Genomic DNA, 20192 nt, shown 5'->3' on the forward strand with positions numbered 1-20192 from the left:
CAGGTCTAACAGAATAGCTTTAGTGTTGTTTTTTTTTAAACTTGAGTTTGAACTTATACAAAATGCAGCAAGATATTAAAAAACAGTTTTATTGATTAAAAAAACACTATATAAGATTGATATTGGTATCGGCAGATATCCAAATTTATGATATCGGTATTGGACATAAAGTGGTATCGTGCTATCTCTAGTTACTATGGCGATTCCAATAGGGTTACCTGTCAACTGTGGTGTATGTATGTATGGTGAAAGTCCCTCTTTTTGCTCCTCCCCTCACCTGTGGATGGGCGGTGCTGTTACCGTGGTGACAGCTTGGATGTGTTTCAGTCCTGCCTGGTTATCACTGCAGGAATCTTTCACATTTATTACAGGTAATAACTCTGATTTTTCTGTGTATTATGAACCAAATGTATCCTGATACACACAGAGATGGATGAGCAGAGGTCACATGATGAAAGAACAAACATGGAGTCTTTGATTTATTTAGATATTTATTGATGAATGCAAACAAACCTGACACTGAACCATCGTCCAGCAGAACAAACCTGATCACATGACCTGCTGACCCAAACAGTGAAAAGCTCCATGGCAACAACAACAAACAGCCTCACATATGTTAACAGAGGCTGTTAGAAGCACAGAGTCTTTACAGTCTTTCTCCTGTTTGGACACAGATCTCTGCACATCTTCATCACAGTTACTCACAGACGTGCAGAGTGTGTGGATATCAAAGCTAAGTTTCCACCATGTTTGTAGTCTGTACTGGGACTCATGGAGCATCTCTCTATGAGCACTCAGTGCTTTAAACAGTGAGTCCCAGTTTAACCAGCAGCCTTCACACCACACATCACACAGACATGGAAACTTCAAACCTCAGACTGAAGACACCATCAGAAATAAACAGATTGTGATGAAGATGAAGAACTGGACCAGTTTGCTGTGGTTTCTTCTGTTCCTGTCAGAAATAAGAGTCTGGCAGCACTTTGCTCTCCTTCCACATGTTTAAGGAGGAAGTGAAGAAGAGCGAGTGAGTCGTCTTCCTCTGTGGGCCCAACATCAGGCAGCAGCCACGTATTTTTAAAAACCCAGCACACTGCTTCAGAAACACCGAGTCCAGGTGACCAGAGTCATGTGATCAGTGAGGTCTTCACTCAGGACGTCACAGCTTCAGGACCTGATTCAGAGGTTTATAAGGACGTGGATCATTGGTGCTGATGTTGTGTGAGAGCTGGTGAACCATGGGGAACATAAATAACAACCAGGCCATCAGCAGTTCTACCACCAGCTCTAACGCCTACATAATACACTATACATATAGTTATATAGGTTATAGTATGTTGTATATACACGTAGCTGAAGCAGTTTCATTTGCAGCTTCACGCTGCACTTCATATGTTTGTCCACCAGATGGCAGCACAGAGGCCTGTGTTGGAAAGCTTTGAGTAATGAAGCGTTTTCAATCCAAGCTTCAGAAAGCTTCATGTGGTCATCAAGGAAGCAACCAGGAAATATCTGCTGTGTGTAAAAACAGCAACACAAGAATCCGGGATGAAGACAAGAAAGTCAAAGCTCACAAAACCGGTGGAGCTAATTTTGTGACGTGTTTCTGTAAAAACACCACAGAAGTGAATCATCAAAGTTTCCATGTGAGCTGATGATGCTGCTGCAGAGTTTCTGTGAACCTCCTGTGACCCCGCCTCCTCATACAGAGACATCTGATTGCTCTTCAAACTGCATCACGTGGACACATGTGATTGTGTGTTGTAGTATTGATCCCAATGCTGGTATCAGTCCTGGATCAATAACACTGGATGGATGCGTTCAGCATGGAGCCCTGAGCTGTGTTACAGACAAACATGGAAACTGACAGGTCTGTGTCATTCACAGTCTGTAACACTTCTAAACAACAGAGGCTGACCCAAGTGCCTCAGAGCCAGGCACGCTCACATCACAGCTCTCTAAATAAGCCAGTTTCAAAATAAGAGCTGAAAGCTGTGTTTGCTTGTGTTAGCTTATTATTGTGGAGACTAACATTCAGTGATCATGTGTTCAGACTCATAATGATTACTCTCAGAAATCCTCATCTTTGTATTTACTGTGTGTTGGATCAATAACTGAGATTCATGGTATCACACAGCTGTGCTGCTGCTGATGTCAGCACATCTGGAACAATACGAGGTATCTGCTACCAGACTGAGCAGGACGTGAGACCTGTGGACTGTTTAAAGCTGTCCCTCCACAGCTCACTCAGACCTGATCCACACCTCAGTGATATTCTCTGACTTCCTCAGTAGAGACAGAAACCATTCAGATCTGGGACCATCAGCTGACTGATGATGTCACACAGACTGTGTTTTTCAGGAACAGTGATTCTGATGTGAGCCTGCTAGCTGACAGCAGACCTGATGAAAGCACATGTTCACATCTGTGAGGACAGACTGGACTCTTTGACTGCACCTTGGTTCTCCTCAGAGGTCTGTACAGGAGCATGTCCACCCCCACTGAAGATCTCAGTCACTGTGAAACATAGAAAGCTGCTTGTGTGGCCTCTGCCTCACATGTAGATACAGCTACAGGTTTCTCTGTCAGTCAGACTGAAACAGTGTCCTGATGCTGCATCATTCAGCTCTGTGCCCCAGTCAGCATCACTGGGAGCTACCAGTGTTTCTGCCCTTTTCCTGTAACACTACACTCAGCACAGGCTCAGCTGGTATCCAGTGTTGGACTTTGGCTTCAGCTGCTGTGATAGATCCTCTAACATAGATCAGCTCTGCTACATGTTGTTAGATAAGTGCAGCTGCTGTCATGTCCTGATGTTTCTCTGGCTCAGCAGCTTCTCCATCAGAGGTTCACATGGAGCTGATCCAGTATCTCCAGTAACTGTGTTCTGTGCCTCACTGGTTCATCCTTCTGTCTGTGTGACGTCAGTCAGATGTTGAAGTTAAACTCTGTAATCTTCACTGTGTCACAGAGTTCAGTGAGTCCCGTTATTCACAGTATCAATCAGATCATCAGAGAACAGCTGATCAGCAATCAGTGGTGCCAACAGCGCCTCCTGTGGTGAGAGGATGCAATAATGCAATGTAGCATTTTTCCACTCAACACTTGCAGTCATGGAAACTGTCTGTTGGATCTGTGTGACGTTGCTTTCTTGGTTAGAGTTCCTCACAAATGTCCAGATGATTCTTCTAATGAGGCGTCGACCATGTTTGCAGCTCTTTGGAAGAAAACGTCGCCCTTTGCCATCCTTACTTTTCTTTGACTTCTTCAAATGCAGCTGAACTCCAGCTGGTATTTTCTTGGACTTTGCAGCTGTTTCTGCTCATCAGTTCATTCCTGCAAACCTCTGAAGCTGAACAACAATGATGCTGCATTGCTGGCTGATCCCAAAAGGTTGATTCTGTTCATCTGGACGTTTTCAGAAACGTTTGCTCACTGATCAGGTGACTTCTTCAGTCTCAGCTGACTGCAGCTTTACAAGCTTACAAACAGCACATTTGCACAATGACTGAAAGCAGCAGCACCTGATATATATGATACTAATATAATACATATACATATATAATCCATACTAATGATGAAGGAACTGAGCTCACAGTCCATTGTTCATTCAGTGAACTACTCAGTTTATTTTGGGCCTCAGAAATGCTCACTCTGTTTGTACATCACTGTCAGCAATAGACTCATTCTGCTGTGTGGACAGGAACACATGTGACATCACTTCCTGTTTGTTTGTGACTGAAGAGGAAGAAGTTTACAAGGAATCATTTAGAAGAGTTTCAAACATCAACTGATTGAATCCATGAATGTGAAAACGTGTTTGTGAGTGAAAGAGACAGACATGTACAGACTGAACTATCTGTTCAACAGTCAGAGTGTTTCTGTAACAGGAGACACTCTTTACACTCCACTCAGCACAGGGACACTGAGGCACCACGAGACAAGAACATAAACCCAGGATAAAGAGTTTGAGTGAATGTGGTGTTGAAGGTGTGGAGGTGGATCAGAGTGTCAGAGGAGACTCTGTAGAAGGACAGAGTGCCAGCAGGACAGTCCACATACACTGCTGCTCTGTTAGAGACAGAGGAGGAGGAGGAGGAGGAGGAGGAGGAGATGGATGTGTAGCTGTTATTGTGACTGACATAATGAGGACCATCATCAGTGCAGTCCAGACTCCAGGACTGATCATTGCATCCAAACACACAGTCATCACTGCCTCCTTTCCTTCTGATGCTTCTGTAACTCACTGATATATAAACGTCTCCTCTCCACTCGACCTCCCAGTAACAGCGACCAGTCAGACCATTTCTACACAGCAGCTGATAATCATCAAATCTGTCTGGATGATCAGGATATGACTGAACCTTCCTCACACATGTCACCTTCCTGTTGTTGTCAGACAGTTGGAGCTCTGTGTTCACTGTGTTTGTGTCAATTGTGAGTTGACAGGAATCTGATGGAGAGAACAAACACAATCCAGCTGCAGTTATTGATCCATCATCTGTTCATTGATTGACACTTTGATGATGACTCCTGACATGATGAAGATGGTTGAATGTGTGCTGCTTTGTTTTCATGAATCCCATTAAAAACACACTTACACTTCCTCAGACCTGGTCTCAACCATCGGACTCCAGCAGGCTCCACCCTGAAAGGAGGAGGGGGGTCAGAGCAGCACAGTCAGCATGCACACATGGACATTACATGGCTCTCACACACACACTGTTACACACTGAGCTCAAAGCTCGGCTCCACTGTTTTATTCAAAGAAATCTACATTTATTTATCAGCACATTTAAAAACAGCTTGAGCCAAAGTGCTGCACAGAGTAGAGAGAAAATAGGAAACATACACAGTAATGACTATAAAGACTGGTCAGGATTGAAAGCTACAGAGTACAAATGTGTTTCCAACCGGCTTTTAAAAATGTCCAGTGTTGGTGACGACCTGATGTGAAGGGCGACTGTTCCAGAGTTTGGCTGCAGCCATCGATAAAGCTCACCTCTGTTTTTACGTCTAGTTCTGGTCAGAAGCTGCTTATCTGCAGACCTGAGGGCTCCACTTGGATTCTTTTGTTAAAGAGAGATAAGATGGAGCCAATCCATTCACAGATTTAAAGACAACCAGATCTGGAAGTGGATTCTACCACGTACTGGTAACCAGTGGAAAAAGCTGGTGATGGGTCGTCTAGCACAGACCCACCGCTGGAACCAGACAATTGATGAGGGAGAGAACTGTGACAGCGCCGTTCCTTCACTTGACCTCAGTCGCTCTCGTCTGCTCCCTCGTAACACTGCTCTTTATTGAGCTTACATGAATATGCACAAGTTCATTATGACGTCTTACACAGGTATGAACAAAGAGTACCAGTCTGTGCATAGTGTGTGTGTGTGTGTGTGTGTGTGTGTGTGTGTGTGTGTCTGTGTGTGTGTGTGTGTGTCTGTGTGTGTGTGTGTGTGTGTGCGTGCGTGTGTGTGTTCCAGATGTGACCCTGTGACCCCAAAGCTGGTGCTAAGAGTCCAGCGGTCCCCCTAACAAAGGGCTCTTATACTTAACCAGACACAGAGTAGGTGTCCTCCTACACCAGGGGTCTCAAACTCGCGGCCTGCGGGCCAATTGCGGCCCGCAGGACGATAGTTTTTGGCCCCACCTTAATATGAAAATGTAATGTTAGTTTGATAATGTATGACACTTTACAGTGTTGTGGGCGGAGCTGAATTAACCCACCAATCAGGGTGGGATATGGATCTCAGGGGACACCAGCCGGGCTTGATGCAAGCAGGGAAACATTTCTCAATGAGTCAAAGTTCCAGCAGCGTTGCCCTGGAGTGTTTCTTTCTTTCCTGTGCCTGGCTGGCTTCCTCCTTTCTATTGGGCAAACGCCGACATTCGCCCCAGCGCGCTGCGTTCACAACACTTCAAAAAAAGTTGTTTTTTTAAGTTGCTGCCCAGCGGGACATTATACGTATATAGATTTATACACACGTCAGTGGGATTTAAAGTTATTTTTCCACAGAGAGAGATCTCATATTAACTCTCACAGTGATGCGTAGGCGGCGGGATAAAAGAAAAGTCATGAACTCAATGCAGCCCAATTTAGTCTGCAGTCACATAGCGACACCTGTTCATCGGCAACAACAGTCCCCGGTAACCCGGACTAATTATAGGGTCGCACCGTAATTTGTGGCTCCATGTTTTTATTTGCATCACTGCGTTTGCATTGCAGCAAACATGAACATTACATATATTTCAATATAATGTAAAAGCAGTCAAAACAACTAACATCAGAAACAGCTGATGTTATTTGTTATATGTCACGGTGTCATTTCCGCTTCTTTCTCCTGTAACAACAGCCCGGCGCCGTGAGCAGTCGCCTTTTTTGCGCTCGCTATCCCTGCACTTTCTACCATCTGCAAACGCCACGGTGTTCGTGTCGTCATGAAAGACATGAACATCGAGCGTAAAAACAAAGGAGACTGCTACCGGCTTTTTATCTGCCGATCGCCGTGCTACGGTTGCAAGAAAAAGAAGCAGAAATGACGTTCTCTACGCGTTGAGACGTTCCCCGTCCGTCGGCTAAACGCTTGATTGAAACTTCAATGCGACAGTGACACCAAGTAGAATTATAAATGTCACATAGCCCCAAACATGTCTTTTTCAAAGCCTGCGGTGAAGAGAAAGGTTGGTGATGAGCACCGACAATTTCAGGAAAAGTGGGAAATGCAATATTTCTTTGTTGAGCACAGGGGCACCCCGACCTGTCTTATTTGCACAGAGAAAGTTGCGCTGCACAAGGAATACAATTTGAAACGTCATTACACAACTAGACATGCTGAGCTGGATGCAAAATACCAGGGAGACGAGAGAGCGAACCGGGTTGCCAGTCTTAAAACAGATCTACTGAGGCAGCAAGATTTCTCCAAGAAAGCAACCAAAGAGAATAATGCAGCAGTCGGAGCCACGTGGTTAGTGAGATGATTGCTAAAGCAGGGAAGCCATTCACAGAAGGTGCATTTGTCTAAAAGTGCATATTGCAGGCTGCAAATATAGTCTGTCCGGGAAAGAAAGGTCAGTTTAGCAACATCAGCCTTTCTGCCAACACCGCAGCAGATCGCATTTCTGACCTGTCAAGTGACATTTATGACCAACTGTGTGAGAAAGCCAAATGTTTCAGTGTATACTCAGTCGCTCTTGATGAGACCACAGACATCACCGACACTGCCCAGCTCCCAATGTATGTCCGTGGTGTTGATGACAGTTTTGAAGTGATGGAGGAGCTGCTCACAGTAATTCCAATGCATGGCCAGACCACCGCTCAGCAGATATTTACAAGCTGTGTGATGCCATTGAGAATGTTGGTTTGCCATGGAAGAGGTTTGTTGGAATAACAACAGATGGAGCGCCATCAATGACAGGGAGGAAACATGGACTGGTGGCACAAAACAAACTGGAAGAGGAAGGCGTGGAGGAGGCCATTGCTCTGCACTGCATCATCCATCAGCAGGTCCTTTGCAGCAAATGCCTGAAGTTTGACAATGTGATGTCTATTGTTGTGAAATGCATCAACCAAATCAGATCCAGGGGCTTAAAGCACCGAAGGTTCTGTGCTTTTTTAGAGGAAATGGAATCAGAATATGGGGATGTGCTCGACTTCACTGAGGTACGTTGGCTCAGCAGGGGAAATGTATTAAAGAGACTTTTTGAGTTGAGAGCAGAAGTGAAGCCTTCATGGAGAAGGATGGAGTTAGTGTTCCTGTGCTAACTGATCCCAAATGGCTCATGGACTCAGCTTTTCTTGTTGATATGACACATGAGCTTAATGTACTGAACAAGACGTTACAAGGCCAGGGGCAACTTGTCAGTGCTGCCTATGACAACGTGAGAGCATTCTCCACAAAACTGGCGCTCTGCTTCAAATGGAGCTCATTGAGCTGCAGTGCAACTCTGAACTCAAAGCAAAGTTCAGGGAGGTGAGTGGAAAAGCAGACAAGCTTGGACAATTTTTGAGAGACTTGAGCCCTAGTTTCCCTCGGCTTTCCCGAATGTTCAAGCGGACCATGTGCCTTTTTGGTAGCACATACTTGTGCCAAAAGCTCTTCTCCACTTTGAACTTCAATAAGTCCAAGTACAGGTCCAGACTTACGGATGATCATCTTCAAGACATACTGAGGGTCGCAACTGCTTCCTTCCTCCCTTTTTTAACCATGCCTTTATTGTGGAAAACCTTTCCTTATAACAATATGAGCAGCTAATGCTAATTTGATGTGAATTAGCATTATATTAGTGAGGAGTTAATGCTAAGTAGGCTACCATTAGCAGCTAAAGCTAATTTGAGGTGAATAAGCATTAGTAGCTTATGCTAATACCCTTTTCTCTTGTGTTATAATGATGTGAGACGTTAATGCTAAATAGGCTTCCATGAGTGACTCCTTTCCCTTGCATTATAAAGATGTGAAGAGTTTATGCTAAGTAAGCTGCCATTAGCAGCTAATGCTAATACTGTTTTCCCTTTCTTTATACAACTTGAGCAGCTATTGCTAAGTAGGCCACTTTTCTCTGCTAAGGATTTGTGTGACCATGATGGAAACTCTGATAAGCTAATGCTGCTAAGCTAATGCTGTTTATGGGCCCTGTTAGAATCAATATTTCATTCTCATTCTGTTGTTTGAGAACAATAACAGAAAAATGTGCACTTGAGAACAAATTTATTGTGAATTCAGCTGTGAATGTACAGTTTGTCATTATTTAAGCTTCCATTTCCAAATGTTAGCTGACACTTTATTAGGTACACTGGTATCTATATCAGGTACACCTGTGACCTAAATGTTCCCGCAAACAGACTCCTTGGAGACCCCTACATAAATATCCATGAACTATCCAGCTAGACAGCTAGTGTGTCTGTCCCTGAAAATATTCCTGCATGTGTGATTGTTCATGTGTCATCTGCCCGAAACAAACAGGAAGTGAGTGAAAGACACAGGAAATGTTTCCAGCTCTTCCTCCTCTATCAGATTTTCTCTCCATACCTGAGAGTGTCCAGTCTCCAGCCTGGATCCTTCAGTCCAGCCGACAGCAGCTTCATTCCTGAGTCACCTGGATGATTGTAGCTCAGGTCCAGCTCTCTCAGATGGGAGGGGTTGGAGCTCAGAGCTGAGGCCAGAGAAGTACAGCCTTCCTCTGTGATCAGACAGCCTGACAGACTGCAGACACACAAAACAACAATCTATCTGTCAACAGTTGTTTTCTCTTTGTCACAATAACATCTATCCATTTACATCCATCCATTGTAACTTTATTTATAAGTGACAATACCCAACAGACAACAACAGTCATCTGAAGCTGTTTAACAGTGTAAGGTGACCGCCTCCACTGTGAGCAGCACTTGGTGATGGTGGGAAGAAGAACTCCCTTTGACACAAAGATCCTCCCAGTGAAAACAGGCTCCAGGAGGAGCATCTACCATGACTGGTTGCAGGGTGAGGGGAAAGAGAAGAGATGAGCTCAGAGAGACAAGAACAAAACAGAGAGACAAAAGTTAAGGACATGCAGTAGTGACATATAAAAGCATCAGGAGTGAAAAGAGGGGAGAAGAAAGCAGAGCATCATGGGAAGTCCACCAACAGCCTGAGCCTATAGCAGCATAACTAAGGGATGGTTCAGGGTCACCTGATCCAGCTCGAACTATAAGCTTTATCAAAAAGGAAAGTTTGAAGCTGATCTTCAAAGTAGAGAGGGTGTCTGTCTCCTGAACTCAAACTGGGAGCTGCTTCCACACCCAGTCCAACATAGCCAGGCTTTCTTTGCTGCTTTGACAAAACCTCAAATCCCAGTCAGAGATGATGAGCATCATCACAGTGATGATCATTTCTCTGTTAACCCAGGCTTTCTGCTTCAGGATCTGTGCACGCTCACAGAACAAGGAGACCTTTAAACATCATTTCACTAACTGGATGGACTGAGCTCAGCCTACAGATGAACTGGTGCCAGAGATCATAAAGAACATCAAACAGTCAAATTCAACACTTTTAATGGAAATATGAGATTAATGCTGCAGACAATCATGAAGCTGCTGAATTCATGAACATCAAGAATGCAGCGAGTGGTAAAATAAAGATTTGACCTCAGTGTGCTCAGTGTTCCTGTCTATTCCTAACATATTCCTAACATGATAGCTGCACTTTAGAGCTCTAAAACTGGAACTGACACATGTTTAAACTCTACATGTTACTCAGTACATTCAGTTCTGACACTCGCCCACAGTCCAACAAAGGAAACATGGAGATCACATCAGTTTGTCACCAAAGTCTAATTATTAGGGCAACTTAACCTGTTATTATCTCGTTAACTCATTAACTGATTAACGTCAGCAATTATTTTAATCACAGTTTTTAAAATCATGATTATTGTGAAAGTGCTCACTGGCTCTGAATATAACAGCCATGGGTCACAGGAGGGATGTTGATCAGTGCTGGCTTGAAATGGGCGTCATTATGCGTCTCAGCCAATGGGAGCATTGAGGGTGGGCCTAATACTACTGCAGCGCTCACATGACCCAGGACAGAAAGAAAGGGGCGGGGACAGAAACATGGAGACAGGTACAGATCTTTGACATGTTCATTTTAAACTGTTCCAGGAGGCAGTGTTGATACAACTAAAGTTATCTGTTGTTGAAGAAGTCGGTCTGAGGAACGTTCTTAGGATCAACAAATGACGGCATGTATGAGCCTCAAGACGCAGCATCACAAGAAGAACACATGAGCTGTAGAAAAAGGAGAGACTACGAAAGCCACGGCGTTACAACGTGAACCAGCTGTTGGTCTCTCTGGAGACTACTGGGCGTGGCTGTGTAACCATGGTTACCTGGGAGTTACAGAAACGTGCAGAACATGTGATTCATGTTGCACAGCAGTGGGACATTTGAAATAAAGTCAGCACACTCAGTACAGATAGTGCATCAAATATGATGCTGCTGCCAGACGTCTGCCTTTGAACACGTCCCTGCATCGCGCACAACACCAAGGTTGCCATGGCGATCACAGCTGACAGGGACAAAGCGCACAGCTGGAAGCCTGCAGGTATATTTAACATGATGTATTTCTCAGTGTCCTGTCTGTGTGTGAGAGACAAACAGCCTCTGTATGTGTGTGTAAATACAGCATGAATATGTAGAGGACATGTTTGTGGATATAAGTAAATGAAAGCTCTGCGTCATTTGAATCTTCTTGTTTCTGTTGCAGGTCTGTGACTGAACTTCTGGGAGGAGAAACGTTGGTTTCATGCTCTGTGATTCTGTGTTTTGTCATCTCTCTCAGGTGATGGACAGCTCAGATGATGACCCCGCCTACGTGGTCAAATTCAAGTCTACATTCAGAACAGACCTGGAGACACGCAAGCAAAATGCCAACATTGTATATGTGAAAACTGCTGCTGGAGCCAGATTCAAGGAGCTCAAGTGTTTACCCAGATCTTACTGAACTCACTGCAGGAACAGAGGGTTGTTGGAGGGAAACCTGTGGAAGCAACAACATCCGAGCCACCAGAGAAGAAGTTGGCCCTGTTGGTGCTTCATCAGAGTGTGAACAGGAGGAAGACTCAGCTGAGAACAGTGTGGTGGATACAGAGCAGAGCCCACCATCAGTACAGAGGCCTGTCCATTAGAGTGCTGCTCCAACATGCAGCACATGTACTTGGCCACAGCTGCAACATCTGTACCTGTGAAAGCTTCTTCTCTGTTGCTGCTCATATTGTGCAGAAGAAGAGAGTTTCTTTATCATCAGAAAATGTCAATGAGCTTGTGAGTCCTAGCAGCTGGCTCGGTGCAGAGGAGGAAGAACATGTCAAGTCAGAGGAAGATAAATGCAGTTCATGTTGTCAACTCAACCTGGACTGTTGAAAGAGTTTTTCTTTGTCTTGTTGACTCTATGACCTCAGTGATCTTTGCTGGGCCTTAATGCTCTGAACAAAGCTGCACATCACAAGACTAAATAGAAATGAATCAGTCTTTCATTCTCACTGCTGTTTGACTTCAGCTCTCAATGTCCCACCATAACCCATGGAAAGAATTACTGTCCATCCAGGCTGCTGAACATGAAGCTGAAGAAGGTGGAGTATTGTGAGGGCTGATGGAGATGATGAATCCAGGAGCAGTGGGTGGATGGCAGCATCAGCATGAAGGATCAGTGTGAGAACACATCATCATCCACAAAGGAAACCAGTCTGAGTGTCTGACGCTCTTGTTAGAAAGATGCAGTCCCAGCAGTTAGCTTGTCTGCTAGTTAGCTGAGAGCTAACTCACTTGTACATTGAATACCAAACTGTGTAAACCAGGGGTGTCAAACATATGGCCCGTGGGCCAAATCCAGCCCATGAGATAATTTCATATGTCAAATATTGATGAATTTTCAGGCTTGCTGATAATCAATGTGAGCACGGCTGAGGTTTTATTCTGATGAGCAAACCATGTGGCCAATCACTTTCAGAGACAGACTGGGATCATACCATTATGTGAAAGAGGACATGTCCCATAGACAGCAAGGGTAGTGGTAGAGACCAGTACACAGAGAAATGGGAGCTGTACTGAAATGCAAGCGTGTCAGGAAAGAGTGAAAAGGCAAAATGAGCAGCATCTGGCTGCATTTCAGTGATATTGGAGACCACAAAGCTGAGTGCAACATTTATACAGGAGATATACAGGAGACGCTGAGAGTAGAACTGATAAAATTAGGAGCTGGCTAAAGTGAGACCCATTTTTATTTCCACCCATTTTCCATTGTGGAGGACAAAAGGTTTCAAACTGGTCCAGGTCTTAAACCTCACGTGTTCTTCCTAATAGCAGTAAATGGATAAAAATAAGGCTTTTATGAAAACACTGAATAAAACTTGCTGCCTTTAAAAAGACTAAATGTACAGTTCAGTATTGAATACTACATAAAATAAACTATATATAAAGTGTGTCTGAATGGCAGAGATGCAGAAATATGTGCATGTAGCACAGAGCCACGGCTCAGTGTCTGAATGAGTCTCACAGACCTGAATGTGCTGTTGAAGCCATTTATAATTATAACGTAATTCTTTACTCGTTTGATCTGCTCCTTACCACAAGCCACCAGACGTAGAAGGTTTTGGACTTTTAACTATATTTTCTGAAGTTTTACAACTTTTCTTACTGTTAAAAACCTCGTTATGGCCATTCATGCTGTACAAAGTAATTAGACATGTGTGGTATCTACAGAAACGTCAGAATCTCAGCTAAAAGTTCACAAAACCATCTCAACAACCACCAAACAGCTGAAACAGCAGGTGAACAGATCACACAAAAAAGATGTAAACACAAATCCCCCTGATCATCTGTTTTTTAAACATGAAGTGTAGTTTTGGACGTTCATTTACTGCTGGTTCAGTGAATTTTGGTTGGACAGTGATGAAACCTGCAGCCTCAGAATCTGTGAGAAGTCTGCTTTCAGCACGCAACAGCATTGTTGTGTTGTGTGCTGTGGATCCACCTCTGCAAACTCATCACTGTTTCACCATCATGTTTCTACTTAGACAATAACAAAGGAAGCAGTTCCCAGGAACTACTTCCTGTCTTGTTAACATAAGAGTACGTTGCCCTTCAAAACACCTCCACTTCTCCTCTTATTAGAGGACTGCCTTATTATTAATCTGCTAATTCTGTCAGTTGATGAAAGAAAAATGCTTGATCTCACCTGAGAGTTTCCAGTGTACAGCGTGGACTCTTCAGTCCTTCAGACAGAAGCTTCACGCCTGAATCCTTCAGGTTGATGTTACTCAGGTCCAGCTGTCTCAGATTAGAGGTCTGAGAGCTGAGACCTGAGGCCAGAGCTTCACAGCTTCTCTCTGACAGGTCACAGTGACTCAGTCTGAAAAATAACAGATAAACAATTACAAAAATAAAACACTTATGTTGAAGTGTAATGAGATACTATTATATTTAGCAATATTTCATCTTGTTTTGTCAGGAAACTGAGCACTGATGCAGAGCAACATGTGGAGAGAATCAGAGGAGAAGAAGTGAAGAGAGAACAGCAGTAAAACAACACTGAATTGTTCAGTGTGCTTTTGATATCAACAGAATGTGTCAAATTTCTTTATTTTGTATTTGTTTTAGTAGAATTGATGATTATCACTTAGATAACAACCACAGGCCAGGTCTAAATTGCACTTTGGTGACAGTTACACCCAGAAATATTTCAGAAACGTGGACAATTTGTGCTCCATTGTATTCAGTATTGAACAAACTGAGTACCGATGACCACTTAATATTTTTGATATTTTATTTGAGTTGTTCCACCTGATCTGTGTTAACTAGAATAAACATTTAAAAGCTAAAGCTATGATCACATATGTACTTACAGAGCTTTGTTGGAGGCTTTGACCACTGGCAGCAGCCTCAGAAGAGCCTTTTTAAAGGCTCATGTTCTCACTTAGATCATTTATTTCTACTTACATTTCATTCTGGGAAAAATGGAGATTACTTTGAAAACAGGAACTATTTTCCCCCAAAAATCAGCCCTGGATTAGTAAATCACTCCAACATGTTCTCAGGCAGAAGAAGCTGTCTTGTTATGAGGGAGAGAAGAAAAGCAGCTAAAATCAGGTGTAAAAGTAAAGCAGAGGATGAGCTGAATAAAGGACACTCAAGGCTGGCTTGGAAAGGAATGAAGTCCATGGTGGGGATGCAGAACAAGGAGCAAAGATGAATGTGATGCTGAATCAGCAGAAGACTTGGACTCATTTCATTCCCGCTTCTTTTTTTTTATTGACATTTTAGAATCACTATACAATACCATCAACTTCAGCTATCTTTCAGTACATATATTTTTTTCTTTTTTTCTATATTTAAACAACTAAAATATCCATACAATAAGAATGAAAGAAGAAGAAGAAAAGAAAAAGAAGCAAAACAGGAAACAACAAACAACATAAATAAAAAATACATAAAGAAAAAGAAAAAGGAAAAATAAATAAATAAATAAATATAGGGAGTGTGTTTTTGTTTCCATTAATGTAACTAATTTTTCCTGTAGTCTTCTAGTAGTTAACAAAGTCAAAATGCAAAAGCAAAAACTGGCCTGCGTTTTCTAATGTAGTCCATCCATTTCTTCCATCGTGATACAAACAGGTCCCTCTTGTAGTTCACATCTGCTGTCATTTTCTCCATTCTGTAAATGTCCAGTGTGATGTTCATCCACGTGTCCATAGCTGGGCTCTCTGAAGAAAGCCATTTTTTTGTGATGGCTTTTTTGCCTGCTGCCAGTAAAATATTAAACAAGTATTTATCGTTCTTTGTCCATCCTTCTGGCATAAGTCCAAAACGTAGAGTTTTACTTTCCAAAGGTAAATATCTTCCAAATGTCTCTTGTATTGCTGCATGTATTCCCTTCCAATAAGTTTTAATAACATGACAGTCCCAGAAAATATGATAGTGATTTGCATTTGTATTTCCACAATTTCTCCAGCAAGCGGGAGGGTTACCTTCATAGTGAGATTTTTGGTGAGGTGTAATAAAATATCTTATCAGGCATTTCCACCCAAATTCCCGCCAGCTCTGTGAGCTGCTACATTTCCATTGATATGCCCATATTGTTGTCCATTCTTCCTCCTTTATCTCTATTCCTCCCTCCATTTCCCATTTTGTTTTGATATACAAGGTTGAGTGTAATTTCATATTTGTTAATCCTTTATAGAGGTCACCTATAATACCTCTATTTTTATTTGAACTGCCCTTTTAAATACGTCTATCAGCTGTTTACTCAGTTCAGCCTTAGCTTTTATCGTTTTATTGACAAAATGCCTCATCTGTAGACATCTATAAAAATCCTGTGTTTCTAATGAATATTTGTCTTTCATTTTATCAAAACTAATTAGTCTGCCTTCCTCCATTACCATACATAAAGCTGTTAATCCTTTATATGTCCAATCTTTGAATCTGGTGTCCAATTTATTTGGAGCAAAATGTGTGTCATATGCACACCACTTAAGAACTGCTATATCCTCTTCTAGTTTATATTCTTTTATTACTATTTCCCAAATTTTAAAAGTCAACTTGATCCATGGATTTTCAATAGTTTTTATTACATTTTGCAAGCTTCTGTCTGCTATAATAGCTTATATGGGGATGGAGGTCAGACTCTCCTCAATAACTTTCCATTGAGCGTCATATGAAGGATTACATCAGCATATCATAGGCCTTAATTGTGCTGCCCAATAATATTCCCTAAGAGAAGGTAAGCCCCACCCCCCTTTTCCTTTGTTAAGTTGTAGGGTTTTAAATCTAATTCGGGGCCTTTTTCCTTGCCATATGTATCTTGACAAAATTTTATCCCATTCATTAAACTGTTTCTGGTTAATTTCTATTGGTAATGTTTGAAATAAATATAATAATTTAGGAAGAATATTAATTTTAATTGAGTCTATTCTCGAATATAAACTTAAATATGGAATTAGATTCCATCTCGCTGTATGTTCCTTAATTTTTTTCTGTATTGGTAAATAATTTCGTTCTGATAGTTCTGTAAGATCCTTAGGTATTATGACTCCTAGATATTTAAAGTACTCTGTTTGCCATGCTAATTGATACTTATTTTTAATTTCTTCTGATGGAATATAGTTGTACTTAAGCAATTGTGTTTTACTCATATTAACCCTATATCCAGATAGTCGACCAAAGTATTCAAATGATTGCATTAATTTAGGTAAAGAGTTTGATGGTTGACCCAAAAATATTAAAATATCATCTGCATAGCAGGCTAATTTATGCTCCTTTTCATGGATATTAATACCTTCTACTTCTTTATTTTGTCTTATATATTGAGCCAATGGTTCCAGATATAACGCAAATAATAATGGTGAGCACGCACAGCCCTGCCTTGTTCCTCTTTGCAGCTTAATACTATTTGATAGGTAGCCATTAATTTTAATCCTTGCCGTAGGGTTATCATAAAGTGCCTGTATTGTCTTAATTATATTTTCGTGAAAGCCAAATGTATGCAAGACTCGGTAAAGAAAGTTCCAATTAACTGAATCGAATGATTTTTCTGCATCGATACTGATTACCATTGCTTCTATTTTATTCTTTTGAATATGATTAATAACGTACATTATCTTGTATTTGGCGCTCTCGAATAAAACCTGTTTGATCATTATGAATTAGATTAGGTAAGAACTTTTCTAATCGTCGAGCCATGATAGATGTAAACAGCTTGTAATCTGTATTAAGAACAGATATTGGTCTATATGACGCACATTCTAATTTATCCTTGTTTTCTTTTGGGATGGCAGAGATAATTGCTTCTTTCCAGCTAGAAGGTACTTGAGCCTTCTTTAGGATCCAATTCATTGTTAGAAGCATCACTGGTATTAATTCTTCTTTTAGCTCCTTGTACCATTCTGCCGTATATCCATCTGATCCTGGAGATTTATTTATTTTAACTTTACTTATTGCTATTCTTAGTTCCTTTTCTGTTATATCTTCAATCAAAGTTTTATTCTGTTCTTCATTCAGTACTGGTAAATCAAGAGAATCTAAAAAACTGTTAATTTCAACTATACTACTCTCTGTGTTATTAGCATACAGAGTCTTATAAAATGTTTCAAATGCACTCTGAACTTCTATTGGTTTATTTTTTTATTAGTTTTGTCACTGGATGTTTAATTTTGTGAACTGTATTATCTGCTATTTTCTTTTTTAGTTTCCAGGCTAATACATTCATTGCTTTTGATCCTCCCTTATAATACCTTTGTTTAAGAAACATTAATTTTTTTTTAAATTTCATATGTGGTCAAATCATTTATTTCATTTCTTGCTTTCCGAATTTCCTCCAGTATATCCTGAGATGTTTTTCTTTCATGCCTTTTCTCTAATTCTTATTTTGTAGCTCTTCTAATTTCTTATTTCTCATCTTTTTCTTATAAGAGGATATTGCTATAATTTCCCCTCTCAGGACAGTTTTTAAGGCATCCCACAGTATAGGACGAGACACCTCACCATTGTCATTAGTTTCCAAATAGAAGTGAATCTCGTTCAGTACATTAAGCTCATGTGTCATATCAACAAGAAAAGCTGAGTCCATGAGCCATTTGGGATCAGTTAGCACAGGAACACTAACTCCATCCTTCTCCATGAAGGCTTCACTTCTGCTCTCAACTCAAAAAGTCTCTTTAATACATTTCCCCTGCTGAGCCAACGTACCTCAGTGAAGTCGAGCACATCCCCATATTTCTGACTCCATTTCCTCTAAAAAAGCACAGAACCTTCGGTGCTTTAAGCCCCTGGATCTGATTTGGTTGATGCATTTCACAACAATAGACATCACATTGTCAAACTTCAGGCATTTGCTGCAAAGGACCTGCTGATGGATGATGCAGTGCAGAGCAATGGCCTCCTCCACGCCTTCCTCTTCCAGTTTGTTTTGTGCCACCAGTCCATGTTTCCTCCCTGTCATTGATGGCGCTCCATCTGTTGTTATTCCAACAAACCTCTTCCATGGCAAACCAACATTCTCAATGGCATCACACAGCTTGTAAATATCTGCTGAGCGGTGGTCTGGCCATGCATTGGAATTACTGTGAGCAGCTCCTCCATCACTTCAAAACTGTCATCAACACCACGGACATACATTGGGAGCTGGGCAGTGTCGGTGATGTCTGTGGTCTCATCAAGAGCGACTGAGTATACACTGAAACATTTGGCTTTCTCACACAGTTGGTCATAAATGTCACTTGACAGGTCAGAAATGCGATCTGCTGCGGTGTTGGCAGAAAGGCTGATGTTGCTAAACTGACCTTTCTTTCCCGGACAGACTATATTTGCAGCCTGCAATATGCACTTTTAGACAAATGCACCTTCTGTGAATGGCTTCCCTGCTTTAGCAATCATCTCACTAACCACGTGGCTCCGACTGCTGCATTATTCTCTTTGGTTGCTTTCTTGGAGAAATCTTGCTGCCTCAGTAGATCTGTTTTAAGACTGGCAACCCGGTTCGCTCTCTCGTCTCCCTGGTATTTTGCATCCAGCTCAGCATGTCTAGTTGTGTAATGACGTTTCAAATTGTATTCCTTGTGCAGCGCAACTTTCTCTGTGCAAATAAGACAGGTCGGGGTGCCCCTGTGCTCAACAAAGAAATATTGCATTTCCCACTTTTCCTGAAATTGTCGGTGCTCATCACCAACCTTTCTCTTCACCGCAGGCTTTGAAAAAGACATGTTTGGGGCTATGTGACATTTATAATTCTACTTGGTGTCACTGTCGCATTGAAGTTTCAATCAAGCGTTTAGCCGACGGACGGGGAACGTCTCAACGCGTAGAGAACGTCATTTCTGCTTCTTTTTCTTGCAACCGTAGCACGGCGATCGGCAGATAAAAAGCCGGTAGCAGTCTCCTTTGTTTTTACGCTCGATGTTCATGTCTTTCATGACGACACGAACACCGTGGCGTTTGCAGATGGTAGAAAGTGCAGGGATAGCGAGCGCAAAAAGGCGACTGCTCACGGCGCCGGGCTGTTGTTACAGGAGAAAGAAGCGGAAATGACACCGTGACATATAACAAATAACATCAGCTGTTTCTGATGTTAGTTGTTTTGACTGCTTTTACATTATATTGAAATATATGTAATGTTCATGTTTGCTGCAATGCAAACGCAGTGATGCAAATAAAAACATGGAGCCACAAATTACGGTGCGACCCTATAATTAGTCCGGGTTACCGGGACTGTTGTTGCCGATGAACAGGTGTCGCTATGTGACTGCGACTAAATTGGGCTGCATTGAGTTCATGACTTTTCTTTTATCCCGCCGCCTACGCATCACTGTGAGAGTTAATATGAGATCTCTCTCTGTGGAAAAATAACTTTAAATCCCACTGACGTGTGTATAAATCTATATACGTATAATGTCCCGCTGGGCAGCAACTTAAAAAAACAACTTTTTTTGAAGTGTTGTGAACGCAGCGCGCTGGGGCGAATGTCGGCGTTTGCCCAATAGAAAGGAGGAAGCCAGCCAGGCACAGGAAAGAAAGAAACACTCCAGGGCAACGCTGCTGGAACTTTGACTCATTGAGAAATGTTTCCCTGCTTGCATCAAGCCCGGCTGGTGTCCCTGAGATCCATATCCCACCCTGATTGGTGGGTTAATTCAGCTCCGCCCACAACACTGTAAAGTGTCATACATTATCC

General features: G+C 42.1%; 2 protein-coding genes across 2 annotated transcripts in view; one reads left to right on the plus strand and one right to left on the minus strand.

Annotated features, from left to right (window-relative positions):
* The window catches only part of LOC113017311 (NACHT, LRR and PYD domains-containing protein 12-like), a 199206-nt gene that overhangs the window by 63109 nt on the left and 115905 nt on the right, over positions 1-20192 (plus strand). The window lies entirely within an intron of this gene.
* The window catches only part of LOC113017310 (NACHT, LRR and PYD domains-containing protein 12-like), a 262419-nt gene continuing 246085 nt past the window's right edge, over positions 3859-20192 (minus strand). Inside the window, exons 13-16 of the mRNA XM_026160474.1 lie at positions 13707-13880; positions 9027-9200; positions 4602-4648; positions 3859-4453 (exon numbers count right to left, since the gene is read on the minus strand). Of these exons, the coding sequence (XP_026016259.1) occupies positions 3912-4453; positions 4602-4648; positions 9027-9200; positions 13707-13880 (937 nt within the window). The 3' untranslated portion in view covers positions 3859-3911. The remainder of the gene's footprint in view (positions 4454-4601; positions 4649-9026; positions 9201-13706; positions 13881-20192) is intronic.

This window comes from Astatotilapia calliptera, unplaced genomic scaffold (genome assembly GCF_900246225.1).
Source record: "Astatotilapia calliptera unplaced genomic scaffold, fAstCal1.2 U_scaffold_10, whole genome shotgun sequence".
NCBI classification, from domain to species: Eukaryota; Metazoa; Chordata; class Actinopteri; order Cichliformes; family Cichlidae; genus Astatotilapia; species Astatotilapia calliptera.